This window comes from Orbicella franksi, chromosome 2, assembly GCF_964199315.1.
Source record: "Orbicella franksi chromosome 2, jaOrbFran1.1, whole genome shotgun sequence".
Classification (NCBI taxonomy): Eukaryota; Metazoa; Cnidaria; class Anthozoa; order Scleractinia; family Merulinidae; genus Orbicella; species Orbicella franksi.
In genome coordinates, this window is record NC_138146.1 from 21,581,758 (window position 1) to 21,606,212 (window position 24,455).

At 37.8% G+C, this 24,455-nt stretch overlaps 1 protein-coding gene and 1 long non-coding RNA gene across 2 annotated transcripts; both read right to left on the bottom strand.

The window, feature by feature from the left end:
* Window positions 1–968: 968 nt before the first annotated feature.
* LOC145478626 (uncharacterized) lies at window positions 969–14,678 on the bottom strand. The gene is made up of 3 exons (XR_014048303.1): window positions 14,438–14,678; window positions 11,049–11,164; window positions 969–1,056 (listed from the first exon to the last, which is right to left on the bottom strand). It is a non-coding gene; the product is annotated as an uncharacterized LOC145478626 (long non-coding RNA).
* A 2,116-nt stretch (window positions 14,679–16,794) lies between these two features.
* On the bottom strand, window positions 16,795–24,451 carry LOC145478627 (uncharacterized). The gene is made up of 8 exons (XM_081456720.1): window positions 24,217–24,451; window positions 23,931–24,096; window positions 22,708–22,871; window positions 21,751–21,807; window positions 20,443–20,553; window positions 19,234–19,363; window positions 18,131–18,239; window positions 16,795–17,934 (listed from the first exon to the last, which is right to left on the bottom strand). The coding sequence occupies exons 1-8, from the start codon at window positions 24,351–24,353 to the stop codon at window positions 17,786–17,788; spliced, it is 1,023 nt and encodes a 340-aa protein (XP_081312846.1). The 5' UTR covers window positions 24,354–24,451; the 3' UTR covers window positions 16,795–17,785.
* Between the last annotated feature and the right edge of the window lie 4 nt (window positions 24,452–24,455).

The window sequence follows — 24,455 nt, forward strand, 5'->3', positions numbered from 1 at the left end:
ATGATTGTCAGTTAAATCTGTGATTGTTCTGTTTGAAGTTAACATTTACTTTGTTGGTTTGTTGAGGTCATGAACAAGTCATTTGTTAAGATGTAAGTACTGAAGTGTGTAACGTGCAATGTTGACAGTTTCAGTGATCTATATACATGCACAAGTATTGTTAGTCAGACAAGTTTGTGTTTGTTCTGTTGAAGTTATAGTTTGCTGGTTGGTTTTGTTGAGGTCATTAACAAGTAATTTGATGAGTGAACGAAATGCAGTTGTTGGTATCAGTCCAGAATTGTTTGTTTTAAAATGTTAGTGACTGTATGCTTTACAGTTACAAACCATTGCAAGCCACTTTGAAGAACCTAACAAAAGGCTATCAAGCTAATGAAATAAGTAACTAACTTGAACAGGGGTTGTGGAACAACAGCTGGGTGAAAAACCTCCCCGTACGTCCACTTGCCCCTAGGAGGAAAACCCCGGGCCAGCTGTACCCCATGTTCAATGACCTCCCGGGCTGGGCCAATAATTAAAAAGTGAATTTATAACTACAAAACTATTCATAAAATCACATTTGTTACATCTAAGTCTAAGTAAAATATTTTCATTTAACTACATTGAGTATTTAGTAAGCTTACTGATCTGTGCATATGTGTAGCATGAATATTTTGCAAGAGTTTATTTTGTGCTTTGAGATTTTTAGCTTAGTTTGTAAAGTAAAGCGTCAGTAATTTCTAGGAAAAATGTAGAATCTATAATTTCATTTCTAATCACCAGAAAAACAAGAAAACAAAAAAAACAATTGAACAAAATCTTAGCCTTGCGAACAGTTCATGCCACACATGGTATTCCTTATAAGTTACCAATAACATAATTATTATATTATTTCTTAAAGGTGTAAACCTCTGACTCTCAATTACCACCTACAATAAATTTACCAAAAACCATCTTGTCATTTGGTCCTGGTTGTTTCAATCTTCGGGCACAATCCTTAGTGTCTGGCCTGTTGTCCTTTTTCTGCTCTTGCCAAATCCAAATTCTCTTGTGATGTTCCTTGTCTAGTCAAACATCCTTTAATGAAACAACAAAATGATTCATCGGTAAAAGTGAAGAACAGTTCCCAAAAGATATTGTCAGTCATCTGTCAACCAACTGTCTGCTGACTATTTGCCATTTGTTGGCTGTCTGTCGGCCGTCTGTCGGCCGTCTGTCGGCTAACAGAAGGCAGACCGTTTTTTTTATGTTTCAGACTTAAGGTGGCTGAACACAGTTTTAAATTGCCTATGCCTAATTCACCATTACTTTTAAACTATCCTTTGGCACCCATTTTTTGCAAGAGTCAAGGTCAACCACAGAAGGGTTTATTCTTGCATTTTGGCTAAGGTGTGTGCTGTTGCCATGGCAACAGGGCTGGTTAAAAACAAGGCTTAAAAAATGGTTTGTGTTTTTTCGAAAAAAAAAACCAGTCATTAGAATTTTTTCATCATTTGCCCACTAACAATTGACATTACATCCCTTCTGTCAACACTATTCTAATCAAATTTTGACATAGACGATTTTAGTAATTCACCGTAAATCATTTTCACTGCATGTTCTGTATTATTAAAAGTTCCCTATGTCAGAATTCAGATTTTTTGTGATAGATCATTCATGTGGTTTCTGAACTATTTTTTTGCCAAATTTCTTGAAATTCTAATGACTGGATCGTTAAAAATTGGCAAGTTTCTGCAAAAGCAATTGGGCTCAATTTTTTGAGCAACTGCGCATGCGCTGCATTTAACTGGGTTCTTTCGGTAACAAAGAAAAAGCTGAGGATTGTTGTGTTCTTTGCATCGTTAGCTTTTCTAACATATCTTTGTAATAAAAGACTAAAGTCATCAATATATTGTGTTCAATAATAGAGAAAAATAGCACAGATAGTGCGGGTGTTGAGTAAATAAAATGATCGCTTTATTGATGGCATGTTTTTCTTTGCAATCCTTGTGCGCACACTGAATTGCATCAGCAAAAGCATGTGTGAAAACTGTGTTCAGCCACCTTAAGGTGGCTCAAAACAGTTTCCAGCACTTAGATTTTGATGGGTCGTTATGACCACTCTTTCTCACTTGATGCTACAATCCTGGTATCAACAAGCTGTCCCATCATTGGTGAACACGTTGTTATCATTTTCATGACACAATAGGCTACCATAGCAACAGTATGACCTCCTAAAAACACCTTTGATTACAGCTTTAGGGGTTTACAATTCAAAAATGGCACGGTGAAATTTTTTCATATTGTCAAATTTTGATAAGCATGAAAAGATGCAACTTTTGGCAAAGTTTAAAAAAATTATGTCCACAGGGTTCAGAGCAACCTTAAATTTTGAAAACTTAAAGGTGGCTCTGAATCCTATGGACACCATGGACAGATTTTTTTTTAAACTTTGTAAAAAATTGCATCTTATCATGTTTATCATCTTATCATGTTTGTAGCATCAAGTGATTAAGACTTGTTATCATGACCCATCAAAATCTAACTGCTGGAAACTGTTTTGAGCCACCTTAATTTGGCCGACTGTCAGCCAACAGTAGGCCAACAATTGACCAAAGTTGGCAATCTTTCAGTGACCTGTCGGCGATGTGTTGTAAGGCATGACTGAAATTTTATGATCATAAAAATTTACTAATTTATCACTTAAACAACTTCGTAAAAATGAAAAAACATTCATTTCAAAGGGTACACTCGGGCTTTAAGCCAGAATTTGAAAAGTAGCCATCCAAAATGTGCTATAGGGCCTGCTCAAATGAGCAATTTATGAGATAATACAGTCAAAACTCTCGAAAGCGGACACCCTCTGGACGCGAAAAAAGTGTCCGTAACTGGAGCTGGCCGCTTACGAGAATGGTTCTCGTAAGTGAACACTAGAGGTGTAGGGGATAGATGGCTGCTTACGGGAGCCTATGCATGTAAGTGGTGTTTCGAAATGTAACCGGACGTGGATGACGACAAAACAAACACTGAAATATGGTACTGTAATTACTGTAAAATCATTGTGATGAATGGCGATGTGAAGTTGATTGATAAAAACAAGATACAGAGGTTGCTAATAGGACTTTCTTTTGGGTGTCCCGTTATGGGAGCTTAAAAAAAAAGAAAAAGTCTAAGTCGTAATCTCTGAAAGTGTCCGTGCCCGCTTACGGGAATGTCTGCTTATGAGAATGTAAAAATACAGAGTTTGTACGGTAGTTGAAATGGGGTTTCAAACAAGGCAGCCGTAAATAGAGCTGACTGCTTACGAGAGTGTCTGTTGAGAGAGCTTCGACTGTATATGAATTCAAAATACTGGTAGAACAAGTTTCTTTAGAAAGTGGCCGTCCACAGGATACCTGGACACCCATCTGGCTAAAAGTCTGGGTATACTGCACTCTCAATAGTTACTATGGCTACTGCCTATCTTGTTGTGTCTGCAAGCGAAAATTTCCACATTGCTTTGATTTCAACTGTCCACCATATCGAAAATTGCAACATACATAAAGTACCATGATTTTGCAATCCATTTTAGGGTGATAGAAAAACTTCCTTGGCTTTGCTTATTTGCTACCATGAGATAGATTCAATTTATAGACAACTGGAAAAGAAGATTTTTGGATCATTTATACTAAAGGCATCTGCGGTCAAGTGTCCATCAATACCTTCAATCGGTACTTGATGAACATCCTGATCAATACTCGGTCAACACTCGATCGGCAACAGTCGGACGATAGCAGACCGAGCATTAACCGACTCATATGCATCGATCAAAAATTGGTCGACTGTCGACGGACTGTCAACCGAGATGTCAATGGAATGTCAACTGAGTGTCAACTGAGGTGTCAATGGAGTGTAGATTGAGGGTCGAGGGCATCGAACGACACTCAACTGTGGATGCCTTCGGTACACATGATTTGATTTTTTTACCAGTTGCATGGGTTAAATGTCCATCTTGCTTCAAAATTCCATAACAAATTTTCAATTTGAACAAATTGCATTTTAAAAATAATTTCAAACACTTTCAACTTTGCCATCATTTTGGATCACTGCCATTTGTCTCAGTCCTGTTTCAATTTTTCTTTGACTCAGAGGAGTTTGGATGTAGATTCAGGAACAAAGGCACAACTTCAGCCACAAGTAAACAAGTACAGTTTGAGATCAATTTTTCATGTCTGGTAAAAAATCTACATAAAAATGCCAGAATGATACATTTGCAAGCAAAACAGATTAAAGATTGGAACACTCTCTATTTTCCTGTTTTGTAAAGAAACTGTGTGCTGATAATTTAAAGCAGACCTCTATATCACATGGGCCCACTGGGCCTTCTCAATCATTAGCATGGTGCACTGCAAAAATGTAGACTTGAAAATGTTTGTAAAAAAAATTGTTTTGCACAAATCATATTTGTTGGAAGTTCTTTGGATGATGTGCAGTTTTAGACCAAGTAAGTGAAATGCTAGTTCCTTTTTAAAATGTGGCCGTCAATAATTTAGACAGCTGGACACAATAAAATTATGACACCATACTAAAAGACCATAACAGAAATTTGTTAAACTTTTCATCGTTAACTCCATTAACTTTGTGTAGGGGTAGCTGGGGTCGCATATAAACTCCCTTGCAGGGTAGGTGAGGCAAGTGGCTCTTTAAAAATGGTAAGAAATTGCCTCTTTCCCACTCCCCAGAGATTTTTTTGGTACCTATTGTGTTTTGGTCCTTGGCATATTCTAGGGGGTAGAGGGTTTTTTCTGGCTGCACCATCCAAACAAATATGGGGTCTTGTGTCATGCTTTTCTTCCAGATGGCAAAATAATGTACTTAGAACCAAAAAACACCTTTAAAGAGTTCAAAATGGTAAGGAATAAGCATCAAGAAGACTCGACCGATGGTTAAGAGGGCGATAATTAGCTCTTATTAACCAAACAGGAGGTCTGTATGGGAGAATCTTGACTGACATCATGAGTACAGACCAAAGCAGTGAGGTCTGTACACATGACCGAGGTCAAGATTCCCCTACACAGATCAACTAAGCTTGAATAATAAGGTGTTTATTATATGGCAAACACAAAAAATTAATTTGTTTAATGTGACTGGTAATTGTACTAACTGACAATTCGCTTATGAATGGCGATGAGCTGACTTTAATTCTGCCAAAGCTTGCTAGTCCTCTTTACTGCTTTTTTCTGATCAGGCTTTTTGGCACGTCCATACATAAATATTGTTAGAAGAAAATAGTCAATGATTTTGCATTTTAGTTTGCAACTTTTTCGCTGCAAAACATTACTGGTTTGGATGCCCGTCCAGATGGGAAAATCTAGACCGCTTTAAATAGCGATTTCAACCAATCAGATTCGTGAATTTGTTGGTTTCCGACTTAGAAGCAGTGATATTGTCCTTCATGTTGCAAGAAGGTCTGAATCAAAGGTCTTCCTGAATACATGTAAACCAAAACCATGCTATGGAACACTGTGGACAAGTTTCAAATGGACGTTCTCATCTGCAGTACAGAATTACATGTAATGCACTAGTTCAACCAAATGCATCACTTATTAAATTAGCTCTCTTCTATGGGAATTGTTTTTTGTGTTATTTATATCTTAACTTTTCAGCTGACTTCTATGTTCTCAAAGGATGGACAACAGCACGCATTTGGATAGCACAAAAGAATATACTTTTGGAGAACACTTAAATCCAAGTCATTATTTTTCATCAACACGATCTTTGTGGCATTCACCTATTTATAATTAAGTAAAGCTTCCTGACCTCGCACTTTCTGTTCGAAAACGTTTAAAAACCACACACTGCTAAGCTACTCATTATCTACAAAAGAATAGATAGTGAGCACTGTACCCAATGAGAGAAAGGTATTCATGATAGAATTCCAGGCCTCTATGAGATGTGCCTGCAGCGAATCATGGTAGTTGCATTCATCAAAACAAATATCCAGTCCATGATGCTGATTATAACTACCATGATTCTCTGCAATGGTATCTTATAGAGTGAATTGGCCATTGGTACTGTACATAGTATAACTTAAATGTATTTAAGATGCCAATGGTAAGGTGCTGCAAGGCAATGTGAGCCATGAGGGGGTTCTCCCAGACTCAAAATGCTTTGACCAAAATTTGATCAACAGAGTACACTGTAACTGTATTTACCTGCATGGTCACAGTCTGGATGTTTTGGTTTTTCCTCTGTTTATGATCCATGTTCACACACCATCGGTCAAAGCCTTGTCCACTGAATGTTCAGTCTTGTTCACTGTCTATTCAGGCTTGTCCACTGTCTGACTAAGTATTGAGACATTCAGGAAAGATTTATATTAGTGGTGAAATTATCTGCAACTCAGACCAATGATTACTATCAGAAAAAGGAATCAATAACAGCTATTCACCAATATTTGCTGAGCCTGAGGCATTAATAAATGTTTTAGTACAATTATTCAGGTGATTACCAGAGACAAACAGAGAAGCAACTGAAAAATGTGTGTGAACATGCAGCAAAGCTCAGTCTGGCATAGATCACATGGTCAGTCCGTTTAAATGCACATGCTTGAAGCAAACAAAAATGAAAACACTTCATTCTGATTGCTGTAAATATTCTGTTGAGGAAAACAAAACAGACTAAACATGTCTAAAATTAAGCCAATGTCTGGCCAGATCAATCAAGAAAGTTAAACACCATTGTTCAGATTTGTAACATCGAACGTAAATGAACAATTCCAAAACCTTCCCGATAAAAGGACTCCCCAAAGATGTGGGCCATTTCTTGTGTCTGCCAATGGTCTTCAATCACTTAAAGAGTGCAGTGTGGGTCATGAAGATTCTGTTGCACACAAAAACTTTTGGAACTTTCTCCTCTGTTAATGAAGGTGAGAGCTGATGACATCTCCTTAATTGGTTGAGCCTTGGTTGCTCAGAGTAGCTTTCAATACTTGAATTGCTCTTGAGCTCTGTGATGGCCTTGACTATACAAGATTCTGTGTTGGGTGTTGTGGCTCACAATGAATGGCTGGTCTGCTGCCTTTTTTTGTCATCTTTCCAGACAAATTCTCCAGCTGAGTTTATGTTCTTCATATCACAGATTACTTGTTTTGCAGTTGAAGAAGAGCTGAGGTCTTTAGGCCTCTGGAATAACGCCTTTGAATTTGGATTTAGATGCCTCAAGTAGATCTTTAAGGACTTCAACTGGACAGTCGTCTTGAAGTAGCCAGAGGAAATATTTCATCATCTAAGTGATCTTCTGACCCCTTAAGTCCTCCTGAGTGCCTCCAAACCATAAAAGCTCTTGTTTAACTGAAAAAATTCTTCCCCAACTGGTATTTTATTGGCACAGAGCATCAACTTTTTCAGTTAATTTTGGTTTTCTCTGCCCTTTTGACCAAAATAAGGGGTGGTGAATGCATGGTAAATGTGAGATTTTGCAAGAAGGTCAGGGTTGTCAAAATAAGCCAGCAACCGGCGCATTTAACCAGCTATTTCGAAAACTGCACCAGCTACTCCAAATGCTGTTAGGTTAGTCCTGAGCCTGATATTGGAGAAATACAATGGAAATAAAATTGTTCAGTTTATAAGTTGTTTGAACCCGAATTGGGTCGGAGGGAATAAAGTAGTAGCTAAAAGAGTGAGTGACACGAATGGAAACTGATTTAAAGAGCTGTAAAATGTTCTACACCTCGGCGCATCATTTTTAGAACGAACAAAACACAGAATAAAGTATCTTTACATAGTCTGGTAAAAGGTGACTTTTCGTTCCGTACAAATGGCTCTGATATAAACAGGACTGTAGTGGGTTTTCTTTCAGTTGAGTGTTAATAAAGAGAGAAGTAGCATCTACGGCTGTCGGCAGTGTGAAACTGGCTGACATCTGCCACAAAACTGCAGAATTACTTCAGTCTATGTTTTCCCTTACTTCAATGGAAATAAATATGCTACTTTGTATTTTCTGATGCAATGTAGTTACTGTAATTTTCTATATTTACAAACACACAAAAACAGCTTAGCATGATACAATACCATACATTAATTTAAAGTGAAGTCCCGACAAGATGCTTATCAGATAATGAGCGTTTGTCAAATACATTCGCTTTTCAAAAATGCCTAAAATTCCGAACTTAAGATAAAAATATGAAAGAAACTTGCAAAAACTTTTTAAAATTAAATTTCATTTAAGATAAAGCCAAGAAATGCATTCAAAAGTGCCAAAATATCAAAATTTCAAAGCCATGGATTCTGCATGTGTGTATGATTGCCAAATTTATCTGTATGTTAGACAAATCATCGCCTCTGTTAATTAGTAAAATGCTAATTTTTTGGAGGGGATGCTCTTGATGAAATTTTATTCTCACTGGGTTTTTAAGCTTTAAAAGGAAAATTATTTGATAATAGTAAAATTTATGAAAAAAGTTCAAAAACAAAAAGAATGAAAAGTTCTTTTTATTACCTTGTTAACCTTTTTTTAAAATACAATTCTTGCTTTACTGCACAAAATACAAACGATAATTAAAGTATATAAAACACAGATACAATTACAATACAGTAGAGTTATACAATACAGACAATAACAGTGCAAGTGTGATTTAATGCTGTTAAATGCAATTTAACAAAGTTAGCAACAAAGAGTAGCTGGTACCTCCGGTCAGTGGTATTTGTATGGTATAGCAGGCTCAGTACACTTCACCATTGTACTAACCAGTTTCAGCGTGGTAGTCCCTGGCATGTTTTGGATGTACGATTGAGCAATTTCCTGCACATCTTTGGTCTATTTATCGACGTCTTTCTGCCATATATATCCATACCCTACCATGGGCGGCACGAACATTTTAACCCCCCTTGCCTTCGGAAATTCCAAGATGCTCTTTTCAGACCCTTTGGAGTTTGACCACCTAAAACTTTCACTGAACGGGAAACTTGCACTTTTTTCCCCCTCCAAGAAAATTCTGCTCACAATTTACGGTCAAGCAACTCAAGTTTGTCAAAGTTTAATAAAGTACACCGTAACTTTCCCTTCTAAGTGTCATCTTGAAATTGCTTACCACCAAATAAAACTTTTTGTTTTCATTTCATTAGCTTCATATTTTCAGGAGAGTAGATCATATTGATACCAGTGGAAGACAAAAGTGAAGTTCACGATGTGCCATCTCCTGCCTTATTGAAAATTGTGTTCACTGAGGAACTGCTGACCACTAGTAATGTAGCCTACAAATCTGTCAGGCATTCTGTTTGGAAATGAGAGACCGGTGCAAGTTTTTCTCACAGATCCACAATTTTAGATCAGAAAGAAACACAGACTTGTGTTACATTTTATTGATCTATCGACTAATTCATCAACTTTAAGGCCTCTTCAATGTGGAGCTCATTGCACAATCCATCTGCTCACTTTACCGCATGATCGTTAGCACCTGCCTGATCGATCTTTATCCACCTTCAGTGGTTGGTTCTCACGGATCAACAATTTTAGATTGGAAAGAAACACAGACTTGTTTTATTTTTATTAATCTATCAACTAATTCATCAACTTTACGGCCTCTTTGATGTGGAGCTCGCTGCACAATCTATCTGCTCACTTTACTGCGTGATTGCTAGCACCTGCCTGATTGATCTTTATCCTGCTTCAGCGGTTGGTTCATGCTTGATGATTTACAAACTGGAAAAGTTATCAGATCAGCGACTTCAAGCAGAGCTTTCGTGGACTTCCCCCTCTGGAAATTCAGAGCTGAACCCCCCCTCCCCCCCACGCCCAATGCATTTGGAAGAGATGCCGACTGTGGTATGGTATGCACATTTTCTGGAATTAGCCAGTATGAGACTGAGATTTAAACTGTTCTAAATTTGAGCTCAAAACATTCCAAGATGTACAGACATCATTTATTAAAAAAAAAAATCAGTACTTCTAGACTTTCTTAACCTTGCAAAAATCAAGAATGTGAGACAGCTTTGTGAAAAAATTGAGACTGCAAGACACAAATAACCGCTCAAATAAACAAGACTGAGAGACCCATTAAATTTGACCAAATTTTCTGAGACCCACTAAAATAGTTGGAGATGAAGTACCAGGTCATTTGGAACTCATAAAGCGCAGGGATCAGGCATGTCAGCACTACCAAGTTTTCCTTTCTTGTGCAATTTCTTGATGGCTGCATCAGTTAATGAATTTCTGTGAATGCCATCTATTTTCCCTCTAACAAGTGGTTATTGCAGATGGCAATGTTGACTGTAGATGCTGATTGACAGCTGCTTGGACTAACACCAAAGTAGTTTTCTTGCAAAATGGCCATGATTTCTGCGGACTGAATGATACTTAAAACTGACTGAGACATTTATTCATTTTGTTTACTTCCATGTCTTTAAGTGTTGTCATAAATAAATAATAGAATTATTTTTGTTGAAACTATTCTGTGTAATAGGGAAATTATTGAAAAGTTTTGTTTCTTCTGATAATATACTCATGTCAAAGGTGGCAAAATTTCCACTGGAATATAAACTGGTTTGCTATGACAAACAGGAAAAATTTCCCATCTAATCTTTGAAATATTTTACTCTGAACTTAGCCGCATCTTTAGCGCTGTTAGGTATGGCATTTTCGTTTATCTTATCTATTTCTTTATCAGAAACATAAAAAAAATCTTAAAGCATGAAGCACCTGCACTATAATCATCTCCCGCTTGATCATTCAAGCAAGATATGATGTAATCCTTGACCAATGACAACAACAGAATCTCTATAGTCACCTGAGTAATCATACCAAAACAAGATAATTGAAGAAAAAAAAGATAATTTATAATTTCTGATGGCCAAACCAAACCACATATCAGGGCCCAAAAAAACCTTGAATTCCAGCTTGCCCTTCAGACAAGTAACTCGTAAATTTAGTCTGCCCTGGGTTAGGTCTTACTTTACCTTTCTTTTATTTAGTTGGCAGATGACTTGCCTGGGTCCTTGCCCACTGGGCAAGTGAGAATGAAAAGTTACTTGCCTGGCGGGAAAATCAACTTGTCCTGGACAACTGGAACGCACTTTTTTTTGAGCCGTGTTTATGGCTAATAGTGTATTTACCTTGTCAGCAGGGGTGACTGGTTTCATTTCCTCCCGTTGCAAATATTGCAATGTAGACAGTTAGTCTAAAGTAAATCTACATCTGTTCCTTCACATCTATCCAGCTTCTCCTTGGCCTGACAAAACAAATTGTCCAAATACATTAACATCTCAGATCAAGTAACTAATGATAAGATTATATTAACCCTCTGTCATGCATACATGATTTCACAAATTATAAAATTTACATGAAAAACTCTGCATTCTATCCGCAGACAAATCTACGCTTCTTAACAAAAGATCTGAACTTGTAACAAAATGCAGGCACAAGAACAAATTCTATGCAGCCTATCAGAAACAGGATTGCTCCACATCCCCTCCATGAGTCAATTCAAATTTTGTTTCCACCACCGCTAAGGCCACAATCTAATGATCACTTCAAGCATGAAACTTGACCAGTAACTGTAGTTTCTATCTTTAAAATTTGTATTTGTTTTCTCTAATTCAGTACTGATCACCATTTATTTTCACAGTGTACACAGTACACCAGTGCAAGACAATAGGCTGTAATAATGCAGCTATACAGATTAATTTCAAGAACAATGTAGTGAAACCCAAGGATCACAGTAATTTTCAGATGGTGGCCAATCATTTTGATGGGCCAACCTGTCAAAATATTGAAAAAAAAAAAAAATTAAAATTACCAACCGCCTATAAACCCCAAAATATCATTTATTCATTCTAGTCCTTGCTAGACTGTTTAAAAAAAGACTTAATGCAAAGAACAGCTTAAAAATTAACCAAAGATAGTCTTAGCAGGGCTCAGCAGCTCAATGACAAGGTATATACATGCTGTCAGTGGAATTCTTGCTTGCTGTAATTTTCTTAGCCACTGTTATGCTCTGTTAATTTTGTGATTGGCACTGTGGCTTTAGTTGGTTCTTAAAAGAAAGCAGTTTTGATCCTGCATTGCTACTCACTAATGTGTTGACCTCACTATCACTGAGTCAATATGGCAAGGTCTTGGTTTGGGATTTTCCTGTAAAGACCTCACTCTTGGTTAATAAGTAGTTTTATTATATGGTTGAACTGGTGCACAATGAAATGGAAAATTCTGACTGGTTCCCTTAGCAGTCTGAATTTTGGATTGTTAAAATTAATTTTGGCAAATTGCATTTTCAGTTCTTTGCACTTAATGAAAAGATTTTTGTTTAGAAGAAATCTTCTTATCTCCATGTTTGGAGAACACTTACAGGTAAGTGTTCAGAAAGCAAATTATTTGTGAAATGTAAATAAATGCACATGCGAGAATGAATCGCAGAGACACATCAACATCCAGAAAAAGATCCATTATGATAAAGACTTTATTACACTAGTTGTTAGGCCTGTGTTGGAGAATATTAGGGCCATTTATATGAGAAAAATAATCCACGGCTTACACGCCGCGGATTAAATAAGACATGAACTTGCCATATAAACGTTACATTTTAACCAGTTCATGGATGCAATAGCCATGCGATAGTTGATGCCTCATCTGCTGTCTTGTTCGCAAGAGGACCACAGGCCAAAACAAGAAATTCCTGGCAATATACAGAAGAGAAAGAGTTTCTTGAGATATGTAAAGAACAAAGGGTGATGGACGAACTGGACAGTTGCATAACTTCTGTAGGCATAAGTGAGATGTTTGTCATGAAGCAAGCGGATGAATTTGTTGTTCAAACTTTGAAGGTTTTTGTTTGTTCATGTGTCACTTTCGACCAATGAAACAGGGTGGTTGTAAGGCAGGGTTCCACTGTATAGTATTTCCCCCTTGGCCAAGATAATAAACCATTGGCAACCCTTTGTGATTCACTGCGAAAGTTCCTTGCTTGCCGATAAAAGGACCAAGTCGTTCGCAAAGTTTTTGGAACTATTCATGAGGAACCCTGAAGTTTTGCCTGAATTCTCAGTTAAAATGTAAGACTGATGTAGATCCATCTCCTACACATTCCGCTCCCACCATTCTTGATCGCCCTCGTCCAGCTTGTCTTGGCTTTTGTTCATATTTTTTCAGAGACTCAAAAAAATTTCATTAGAAGCCGTAGTGCAAAATACTTAAGTGAAGCTTAGTTTTTAATAAAAACCCGAAGAGTAATCGCTTTCTTCACAAAGAAGCCTGCTGTCTCGTTTCATTGCTCCTGGTTGCTCGTTGACTGGACCGCGATTGCTATGACAATGAACATCGAAGCGAGGTATTATTCATGAATAAGCCGTGAACCGTTTATACGAGCTCTTTGCGTTTTGTATAAAGCCTAGTTTTCATATGTCCGGAAACTCCCAGATGATCTGGGATTTTACTGTTTCCCGTCTGTCCCAGATTTTGTCGACTAATGAAAACTCGAAATCATAGATATCCCAATTGTCTGGGATGAACAGGGCCAAATCTGGAGAATCGGGAGCATTTCTGTTTTCCTGACACGTCCCAGATTTCTGCGATGGTGGGCGATCATTCCTGACAAATGAAAACTCAAATTTGTACCGTTGGGGACGTCGGCATCCATTGGCGATGAATTTCAATCATTACTAATCCCCTAAATTGCTGGGCTCCAGTCCCCCTATCACAAATAAACATGGCATCTCTCGAAAACACGAGTGATGGCTATCTATAATTGGGAAAATCTGGGACAGACCTCTGGTGAATATCTGATATATCGGCAAAACTGGGATGGTCAGCAAAAAGTAAAATCCCCGATCGTCTGGGATTTTCCTGACATATGAAAACCAGGCTTAAGCCACGCTTAAGCCACGCTTGTATAAATGGTCAAGTTCATGTCTTATTTAATCCGCGGCTTACACAAGCCGCGGATTATTTTTCTCGTACAAATGGCCCTATTGGTCTCATTCTGGGTTTTCTTTTTTTGCAAGTTTATGGACCTTGCCTGTGGCTCGGTCCATAAACCTCCAAAGAAAGGACTGGGCCAATATTTCGCCAAATAGACCTCATGCTGGTTGAATAACATGAGGTTATATAAGCCTAAGTTTATACACAAAGGACTACAATGCTTTTACAGAATTTCAAAGCTTCCCTGTACAAAATTAAAAATTATGTAAATTAGTTGTTTACATCAAGATTTTTTTAGCACCTTTTAACATCTTTTATCACCTTTTGTATTGTTTCAGATGATTTTCAATAGGTTAGAATTTTTTCGTCTTGCTCAGAATAAACTCAAACAACGACACGGCTCGAATATTTTTCAGTCAAAACAACGGTATACGAACGCGATGAATTTGAATCCAGCGCGGCACTCATTGCACTTACAAAAGCGCAACACAATTCAATAAAGTCAATGCTTAATTATGCAGTAGCCCGTGGGAAAGCTCCAGTAGCAAAAGAAATTTCGTAAACAGTAGCAAAAAGTGCTTCATCTTACCTTCGGTATGTTCTTGTACAATCTAGAAATTACCAAGCTGTTGTCAGTATGGGGAATTACACGTGTTCTCCATTTCAGAATTTTACAGACGCTGCAGCCATTTCTCTTGCATCCAAATACAACCAAACAAAAGCATATAGGTTTTAAAGTGCAAGTGATACCACAAATAGCGTCTTCATCGTGACTTTGGCACCAAAATAAGCATATACTCTCAAAAAACGGCGTACTTCAAGCGCCATCTTTGGACCCTTTTTCGTTTCCAGTTCCCTCGCGTCACGGAAGTGGAAGGCGCGTTTTACGCGGGAACTTAGCAGATCATATTGTTCTCTCAGACCGCGTGTTTTATTTCCCAAGCTTCCGAAAGTAACGACCCTTCTTACTTTTGGGGGGTCGTTACTTTCAGGCAGCAAAAAACGTATTTAAAGTTGTTACGGCTGAGCTCTTTTTGCGAAGTAAAAGACGGGCATGTTACAATTGTAATTTTAATTTCATAACAAATAAAATGTATGTATGTCTGTCTGTCTGTCTGTCTGTCTGTATGTCTGTCTGTATGTATGTATGTATGAGATGCAATTTTTCATATCAGTTTAATTCATGTTGCTACCGAATGGGTGAGCTCTGTCTAAAACGAATAGTAAGACAGGACAAGCCCATCAGTACAGATTGAACTGTTATCAGAGGGGTCCTGTAAAAACTTAAAAAGTCTACGTTAGTCTTCTTTTTAAACAATATCTCAGTGCAGTGGTCGAGTTTTCAACTTAAATTTGAAAAAAACGTTCCGATTAAAACGCACCTATTGAAAATGATATCAATTTGAACCAAAGTTTCCTATAGTACGTTCCTGTTACGTGATGAAAATTGTACTGGTTTTGGTTTAACCGTCGGCGCAACATTAACTGATATATCACAAATTGACATTTCACAACTTTTCGTGGCATAAGTGATACCTTCCTTTGTTGCAGAGGGCCTAAAATTAGGTTACTCAAAGTAATTTCGCTATCTCCGCTTCGGGGGTGGGGGGCGGGGCGGGGGGGGAGGTCACTACTTTTGGAGGGCTTTCTATTTTCGAGGGGTTGCTACTTTCGGGATTTGTTACTATGACGACGGGCCACGATTTTCGGACGTTACTTTCCCGTGTCGCTATTTTCGGGGGGTCGTTACTATTGGAAGTTTACGGTAAATATATTTTCCTTCGCTTGCAAAGGATATACAAAACGTTCGCGTTGATTGTTTATTACACTTATTTCATTTTAACGTATCCTTTTCTCCTTCATCAGCCTCCTGAAATTGTGTATTGCGACTCTGTTAATGAAAACTGTCAATCAGCTTTGTGAGGATAGGGCTCCACTTTCCCAAATGAATGTAACATCTGCTACTTGTTTTTTTGTTGTTTTTACTATTTTAATGTTAGAGGAATTCGTGCCAGGACTCAGGACTACTGCAGACCACTGGCAAAAAATGTACCGATAACTGTCTAGCTGTTTTAATATAATTTTAATTTTATTATGCACAACCCACATGCTACCAAGCGTGCTTAGGTTAAGGTTGTCTGTCTGTCTGTCTGTCTGTCTGTCTGTCTGTCTCTTGGACCTTCAAGATTCGAGATTGCGCGTGGTTCAACAATGAGCTATCAGTCTATCGATCTACTCAAAAAAGCATTTGCAACATGACAGAACGCCTTTCTTTCCACTAGTATCGCATGCTCGCACAAATCAAGATTTTGAGACGAAAATGACCTACGTCTTTAGGCTTTTCAGTTTTTTTTTCCGCCTTTCCCTTTTCTCTTTTTATATTTTTGTTATAGTTGTTGACTCTCTACTGGGCTTTCTTCCAGTTCATGGATTCCCGAGAAAGCAGTCTAGTGTATTTGGGGGCAACTTTGCTCCGAGTTTTGTACTCAAATTTCTAAGCGTTTTCATGTATATTTCAGGCTCAATTGACCCAATCAGTCTGATCTGGGGCCCGTTTCTCGAAAGGCCCGGAGACTTTTCGGGCCCGTAAAGCCATTTTTAGTTCATCTGTATCTAAAAACGGAAAGGTGTATACGCCTGAAACTACTCGTATGAAGAGAACCTCTGTTCATATTTAAGAATATGTGAATAGAACAGCTCAGTAATCATAAGGTTTGAGATTTTGCTATGGCTTTCTGGCTGCGAAAACCTTTCGGGACCTTCTAGAAACGGGCCCCTGGGTATCAATGGAAAGATCTTTTCCTCCTGCAGAACTTGAGTGCAAGTGTTGCCAAATTTGGTCAAAGGTGATGACGTCAGAAGTGGAACAAAGGCCGGCCGGTTACGGCTGGCACAGGCGTCAGTGGGTTAAATTAAACAAGGGAAAAAATGGCCACCTCTTGTACATTAAAAGCTTTTTATTATAAAATTATATAGAGCATGTATCAGTAATACTTAGTAGATTAATTAGGCCCTTATATTAGAAACAACTGGACATTGTGGAGCTGTTATGTAACATGTTGAAACAAGCAAAGAGAGCCATAGTACGAATAGACTATTTTTGATATATTATAATTCAGCTTGGCAGCAAAGCCCAGCGGATGCAAAACAAAGAAATTTGAATGGGCATGTTGGTTCATTTCTCTTGTTTGTGTCTCTAGGCCTCGCTACCGAGCTGAATTTCAATATATCGAAAGTAGCCTACTGAATGAGATTAACTTGTGTTCTGATTTAAGTCAGCTTCACCTGTAAGCAGGCTCTCTAATGGGGAAATTCATTTGCTGAAGGGTGAAACGAACTGTCCATGGATAAAGCAAGCAAAAGGAAAACTGGAAAGAGAAACTTGGTGTCACTGTTTTTACCACACTCCTTGCTAGAGTACCTCTTCACAAGCTGAAGCCAACATGAAATTATGTGAATTTTTCGCAGAAAAAAAAAGTCCTTATTGGAATTTGATTGTGATTTTGAAAATTAGAGAATACCAAATCCATTCTTGAGTTAATTTGAGCCTAATCCATGATTTTGTCTGTGCAAAATAATGCATGTAAATTAAACTATCTGTTAAATAGGCTGTTTCTGAGAGCTACAAAGACCATTTTTTGGGGGAGTCTCTCCATATTATGATTTAGAGCTGGAAATATTGAGTTTAATTAAAAATGCTGAGTTACTATTTGTAGCCTCAATAGCACTCTGGTTAGCCTAATTTTAAAAACTCTTATTTTTTCCAGGGGAAGTTTTAGCCCACTAAAATATCATTAATAACAATTCAGATTAATGAGTAGCCTCTTCCAGGCGTTCAGGAAGCTTCCTCTCGCCGCGCTTTTTTTATTTTTTCACACGCTGTTTTTTGCGCTAACTGAATGCCTGGAAGAGGCTAATTAATGAATTGCATTTGCTGTCAGAGGCAGTCTCCTAAAAAGTCCACCACCTCAGAGAGTTCTCTTTTCTTGGCCTCATGATGTGCCCATCTTTCCTCAGCAAGCTTTGGTGTCACTTTCCACCGTTCATGATAAATAACTTGTTTACATGCCGGACATTTCTTCCCTCCTGTGAAATACCAAAATAAATTTTATGAACAATTATTTTCTTTCTAAATCTTTCTTATTTAAAAACTTAATAATACTCCTGGATTAGCTTTATTGTGCTATGAAAAAGATTTCCAAATAGCAAAACCAACATTTAGGTCTACTTTTGGTTTATCAAAACCACTAAAACCCAGACACATTGACTCTTAATGTCATACCTTGAAAAGGAGGAGTTTTCATGTACTTGTCCAGGCAGCCATAATGAAAAAGATGATTACAGTAAACACGTTCAACAAACTGATGGTCCGTGGGATCTGTAACAGCTTCCTAGAGATTAAACAACACAGGCACATGGTAAGTCTTTTAGCTGGCAGAATAAACTATATGATTATGTTAGGTATATTTCTTCTTGAACAGGAAGGAAGGCCCCACTTGGAGAATATCAGGGTTTAAGGACATTCACACAGATTGTTTGTGCACATCCTTGCTGCATAAGCAATCCACATGCCATGTTATAAATGAGCATGCTAGGTACATTGTAATAAATGTATGATAATACTGCTAGTGGCCACTGCTTTATAACTTGAGTAGCATGGATTTAATGATCTTGGATGTTCACTGATCCTCATTTTTGGTTTGATACAAAAATGTAAATCACTTCCTTTACCTTTTGTTTCATTTTGCGAAAAAATGAAAAAAGGCAACATACTGGAAGTTCAAAATTTGCGCTTCACACACACCATTGAACTCCACTCTTCCATTGAAACTGTCAACTCACGAGCTCGTCATTTAGCTGCAATTGCCAGTTTCAAATCATTGCTTCTTTGAAGGTAAAGCTACATGGAAAGGATGACAACATTTGGAATTATGAGACCCACTTATACTTGCTACTTTGACTCATCTTCATTACTTCTAACTAAAACGATGGAGGTATTAATGCTGAGTTACCTAATATGTCAAATTTGCAAATCAGGGTATTTTTTCACATGCCTTATCTCTGAAATGAAGTCAATGATCCCCATATTCTTTGCATTTTCTGACACTAGTAACTTGTTATTGAATTGCAGTCTAAATTTGAAAAAATTCAATCTTTATAATATTAGAAGATTTTCACATAAACGCCTTAAGGTCTTAACAGTGTGGATCTTGCACACTGAAATCCATGACCATGCCTGACTAATATGATATCTTTTTTGTACTGACAAACATCTGATTAAAAGAGCTATATAAATTGCCCTGTCCAACAAAGCAATCCAACAGGAAAATTTATGTTTTCTGTACATCAGTCTTAGTCAAAAGATAATTTATTATTGCAGATTACCTGTGGTTCCTCAGGCAGGGCTTTTCCTTGACATACTGGACACATCTCCTGTGGACATGGTCTGGCACACTGACTAACTAGGAAATCACACACCAACTTCAGAGATGGCTTGGGTTCAAATGGTGGATCTCTGGCAAAGACAAACTTAGATCATGTTAAAAACACTTTCACAAGGCTGTCGTTAAGTTTAGAGTCACCTGGAGTGGACCAAAAATTGTCAAGGTTCCTTTACCTACTGTCAACTAGAATTACAATCCTGGAAATAAAGAATGAACTGACAATAGGCCACTTTCGATATATTAAAATTCTGCTTGATAATGAGGCTTAGAGGACACAAACAAAAGAAATGAATAAGCATGGCCATTCAATTTCCTTTGCTTGTGTCCTCTAAGCCTCACTGACAAGCTGAATTTTAATATATATCGAAAGTGGTCTATTCCCATATGCCATAAGTGCAACTCCTATGTCAAGTATTAGTCAGATGACATCGGCCCTTTCTGTGGCAAGTGCATGCAGGCTTTGAAATCTACCTTAATTAACCAATCAGTTCAATAGACTTGAATTACTTTCTACTATTGTCTTGGTTTCATGTGTGTGAATAATATTTTATGGGTCTGTCTAAGGGCCAATTTACACGGTACGACTTTGTCGCATGCCACAAGCTTATGTCAGGTCTACAACATGAATTGTTTCTTGTAGATCAAACCTACAACTTCCTTACGATTCTTGTGTACATCGAAAAAAAAAATGTCGCAGAATTTTAAAACATGTTCTAAAACACTTCGACAATCGTAGCCAAAATCAATAGAAACGACATATTTTGTGACAAATTTGTACTGAGTAGGGGAAGAAGGTGAAGTTTTCTTACATTAAAATGGCAGACGAAATTGTTGTTGACTGATTCACATAAAGTCGTTTCTCGAAAAGCGCTGAACGGATTAAACCAAAAAACATCTCATTATCTAGAAAGTTTTTTTTTAAGTGCAGGACAACTAAAATATTTGTTTATCATTTGTTGGACTTTTGCTCTGAAAATCACGGTGCAAACTTTTGCATGTTTAATTTTATAAGTGAAAATGTTGTGCACGTGTAGATGGTCTTAAGTCATGTCGTAGGCCTGTCGTAAGCTTGTGGCATGTGACAAAGTCGTACCATGTAAATCGGCCCTAACAGGCATGCCTTTTTTATTGCAGACTTAGTCTTACATACTTGGGCCTACATCGTAAGGGTGCCTCAACACATCGTCTTGCAATGTCAACAGCTTGACCCATAAATACTTTTACTAAGTTCTCAGGAAAGTTTGACCCCTTCAGCTCTATCCTGTGAGAATGCCAAATAACACAATGTTAAAAGTTTGTTATAAGATTCAAAGACTCTAACTTACTATTTGAGGTGTGAGAGTATTGATGAGGGAATAGAAGATAAATATTTTTCATCACCATTTGATTAGGCTCCCACCATCAACAACCAAGACCCATATATTTGCAACCCTGGTCATAATAGTACTGTTAAAACATTGATTGTGTGGACATAGTATCTTAACCCTCCCCACCCCCATTCAATCATGACAGAAAAGTTTACACTGGTGCATCAGAGTGCCCTGTGCATGTTTCTGATGCTAGGGACCTTATGCAATGATGACTGGGATTCTAAGGCCAATGCCTGTAAAACAAAATACATTCATATTGGATCTCACATTTGCTTAGAGCTATTCAGTGTGTGTATATATCAGTATTAAGACTAGCTCAAGCAGTTAAGAGGGGTTCAATTCCAAATTTATTATTGCATTCCACATTTTCCAAAATACTTGGCACTTGGTCATTTTATCTTGTTGTTTTAGAGAGGATGGTGTCATATCTATCGTGCTTTGCACAACGTCCCTGCTAAAAGGGGTAATGGGGTGGAATCACACATTATAAAGCACAGCAGTAGTCAAAGTGTTTCAGCTAAATTTGACTGAGATAATTTGTAGGAAGCACAGAGAGGTGGTGGGTGGGAGCTGAGAGTCACTATAATTAATGCTGGATTTTTTTATCAGTGTTCCTAGGCTGGTTTCCATATGATCGCAGCAATTATTGCTGCGATCATAAGGAAACCAGCCTTGACCAGATATTTTTCACTTGCTCTAAGCAGGAAAAACACATGTAATTCTAAAACATTATGACAAAGATAATGAAAACATAGGAGAGAAAGTTTAATTTTACTGTCGTCTTTGCAGAAAAGAGAAGTTTGATTTTGTCATCGCAATTCATGATTTCTGCTCCAAAAGGTATGCCATAAAAGAGGTGATTCTTGGCTTTGGCTGTGCATCTATCAAGTTATAGATACACTTGGGACATTTGAAAGCACTTGAGAAGCAAGTTAGAATTTACGGAATCATGTGCATCTCTCATGCTCTTCGAACTCCCTTGTGCATCTAAATTAAACTTGGTGAATGCATATTATGAGAAACTAATTCTTAAACAGTATTTACTTTGAAGCAAGTAATGTTCATGGCAATTATGATAATTTGCATACCTCACAGCAGCAGTGTGGTAGTCATCTGGAACAGTTATTTTTACATCAAGATAATATCTATAGGAAAATGCCAAGGAAACAAATTTCATTTGGAATGATTGACTTAATTATTAGTTGACTGTTCAGATCCAGGAAATATCTTACCCACCCATGGAAGCGTGTTGGAAATTTCAAATGGGAGGGGTTTTCAAAACAGAAAGTTTTTGAAAGGAAAACTGCAAAGCAAACCTAAAATTCCCAGAGGTGTGGGGAGAGGATCAAACCAAGAAATTCTGTTCTTTCAGGGGAAAGCAGCTGCAATGTAGGGTATTTTGGAAGGAAGGTAAGGTAAAGTCTGCATATGAGCCAAGTGCCCTGTCAGGCCAGAGCTTATCCCAGTTTCTGTAGCATGAAGCAACTAGTAGTATTTGTACTCTCCTCTAGATGGTATGCTAGTCCATTGTAGGGCTAGCCCCAGCATTAAATTTGCGCATACCCATTTATACACCTGGGTGGAGAGAGGCACTGCAAGAGTAAAGAGTCTTGCCCAAGAACATGATGTAGTGTCCCCGGCCAGGGCTCGAACCTGGACCACTTGATCTAGAGACGAAAGTACTAACCACGAGGTCACCCCACCTCACACTTGGAAGGAGTATGGATATTTTCTAGAGTGAAAAATTGCTTAGTCCAAGGAAAACACTGACAATGATTACTTATCAATGCCTGGTTTTAACTGCAGTATGGAATTATGACTTAAAGCAGGGTACATGATTGTATATATTTGTACAATATTGCACTGCTGTGTCACTTTCAATACTTTGCACATTTACAGAGGAAACAATAGCAAAAAGCTTTTTGGTAAGCATTTTGCTTGCTTGTGTTAGGGTAATGTATTCACAATGAGTATGAGTGCATGAAATGAAGTTTAAAAGCAAAGCTGACTTTGAAATGACTCCATAAGCAGAAAATAGGACTTACTTGTCTTGATTGGCACGCATATTGAGAATTCCTGCTTTCTGCTTCACTTTCAATTGATCAGTATCAGCTAATAATTTTGTCTTAATATACTGCAGTTCATCAGAGCATGCAATTAAAGGATTCTCATCAAGAAATCTTCGAACAAACGTCAACATAGGAATGACCTGAAAGAAATACAGAAAAGGACTGAAAAAGATTGACAAAGCCTATGAGATTTTGAAACATTACTTCCAAAGTAGCCTTGTTGGGGGTCCTCTTCATTTCTCCACTTCTTGTTTGGCATGCAAATTTTTAAAAAAAACTGCATTCCATTAAATATAAATAGAAAGGGATATATACAAAATTGTTTACTGTACGATATTATTTATACATATGCCAAAAAAGATAGAAGACAAAATCAAACATCATGACAAATGAACATGAAATTTTATTCCTCATATTTTCATGTAAACTGTTCACAGTAATTAAAAAAATCATGTTTTACTTGGAAAAACCAGCCATTTCTCATCTCATGGAGAAAAATAAAGTAACGTATTTACAAATCACAATACCCTTTACCGCTCTCTATTATCATTTGCTCTTCAAATTTATTGTGGGGGGGGGGGGGCAAGGGGGGGTGATATTTATTCTTTGTAAATAAAACAAAGTCACAGTAGAAGGATGAACAAAAATACAGCCCCCACACCCGTCCGGCCCTCCCCCGCCCCAGCTTGGCAGGACTACCTCTAACAGTTTTGGTTCTGGTCTAAGTTATGATTGCAATCCTGAACATGACCTCTATTTTTGTTCCAGATCGGGCAAAAAAAATCCTTAGCCCATGTCACATACAGTGTTTCACCTGACACTAAGCTGGAGGTTCTGTTAGTGTGTGTGTGTTCGGAAGGGGGAGGGGGGGGGAGGGGGGGGGAGGGGGGCATGTATGTGTCCCCCCATCTGAATTTTAAACCTCTTGGAAGGTCTGCACACTACTGTTGCAGTTATATTAAACCAATTATGCAATTATGCAATTATATTAAGGAAGGATGAAATACTCAGCAACCTCATCAGTGGAGGATAGAGGCAGCTCAGTCGACAGGACAAAATGATGAGAAAGGGGAAAGTGCAGGTGGTAGCCTTGGCAACACGTTCTGGAACAAAGCTATTGAATTTAATTAATATTAAAATATATGCATTAAAATAGAATATTACATCCTTACCGGTAAATATCCACCTACAATACCTACCTGGGGTTTTCCTAGCAATTTCTTAGCTTCTTGATCACAAAGCTCTGTCATTTTGGCTAGAAGTCTCGGTGGTAAAGTTTTGCTTTTCAGTTCAACAATAATGGCACTCGTGGGATACTTCTCAGAGAACTGAAGCAACACAACAACACTCTTGAATTTCGTTCTCCTAAAGGACAGACAAGGAAGAATTAAGAATCAACAGAGCATATCCAAACAGACATGATTATTCTCTTAAAACTAAAATAAACCAGAAAGCCTTAATTTTCATGATCAACAAGGTACTTACGTGATTCGCACATTTACAGCAACCGGGTGACAAGAAATAATTTCGGCCCCCTCTATTTTTTCACTCAGTGTTTTCTTAACAATCTCTAGTTCGTTTTCAACAGCTTTATGCGTCTCTGGGTCGGAGAACAAAGCCATTTTTAAAAGAAAATTTTCGAAATGCCGGCAGAAAGTTATTGCCACTTCCTCTTTTCTCTAGTTTCCAATCCTTTGCCGCGAAATTTCCATAAGCCCGCGTTC

Coding starts and splice junctions, on each gene's coding strand:
- LOC145478627 (XM_081456720.1), bottom strand. CDS start 24,353: ATGGCTTTGTTCTCCGACCCAGAGACGCATAAAGCTGTTGAAAACGAA. Junction 22,872..23,930: donor AATTGCTAGGAAAACCCCAG/GTAGGTATTGTA, acceptor TATTTCTTTCAG/GTCATTCCTATGTTGACGTT. Junction 21,808..22,707: donor ATGCGTGCCAATCAAGACAA/GTAAGTCCTATT, acceptor ATTTTCCTATAG/ATATTATCTTGATGTAAAAA.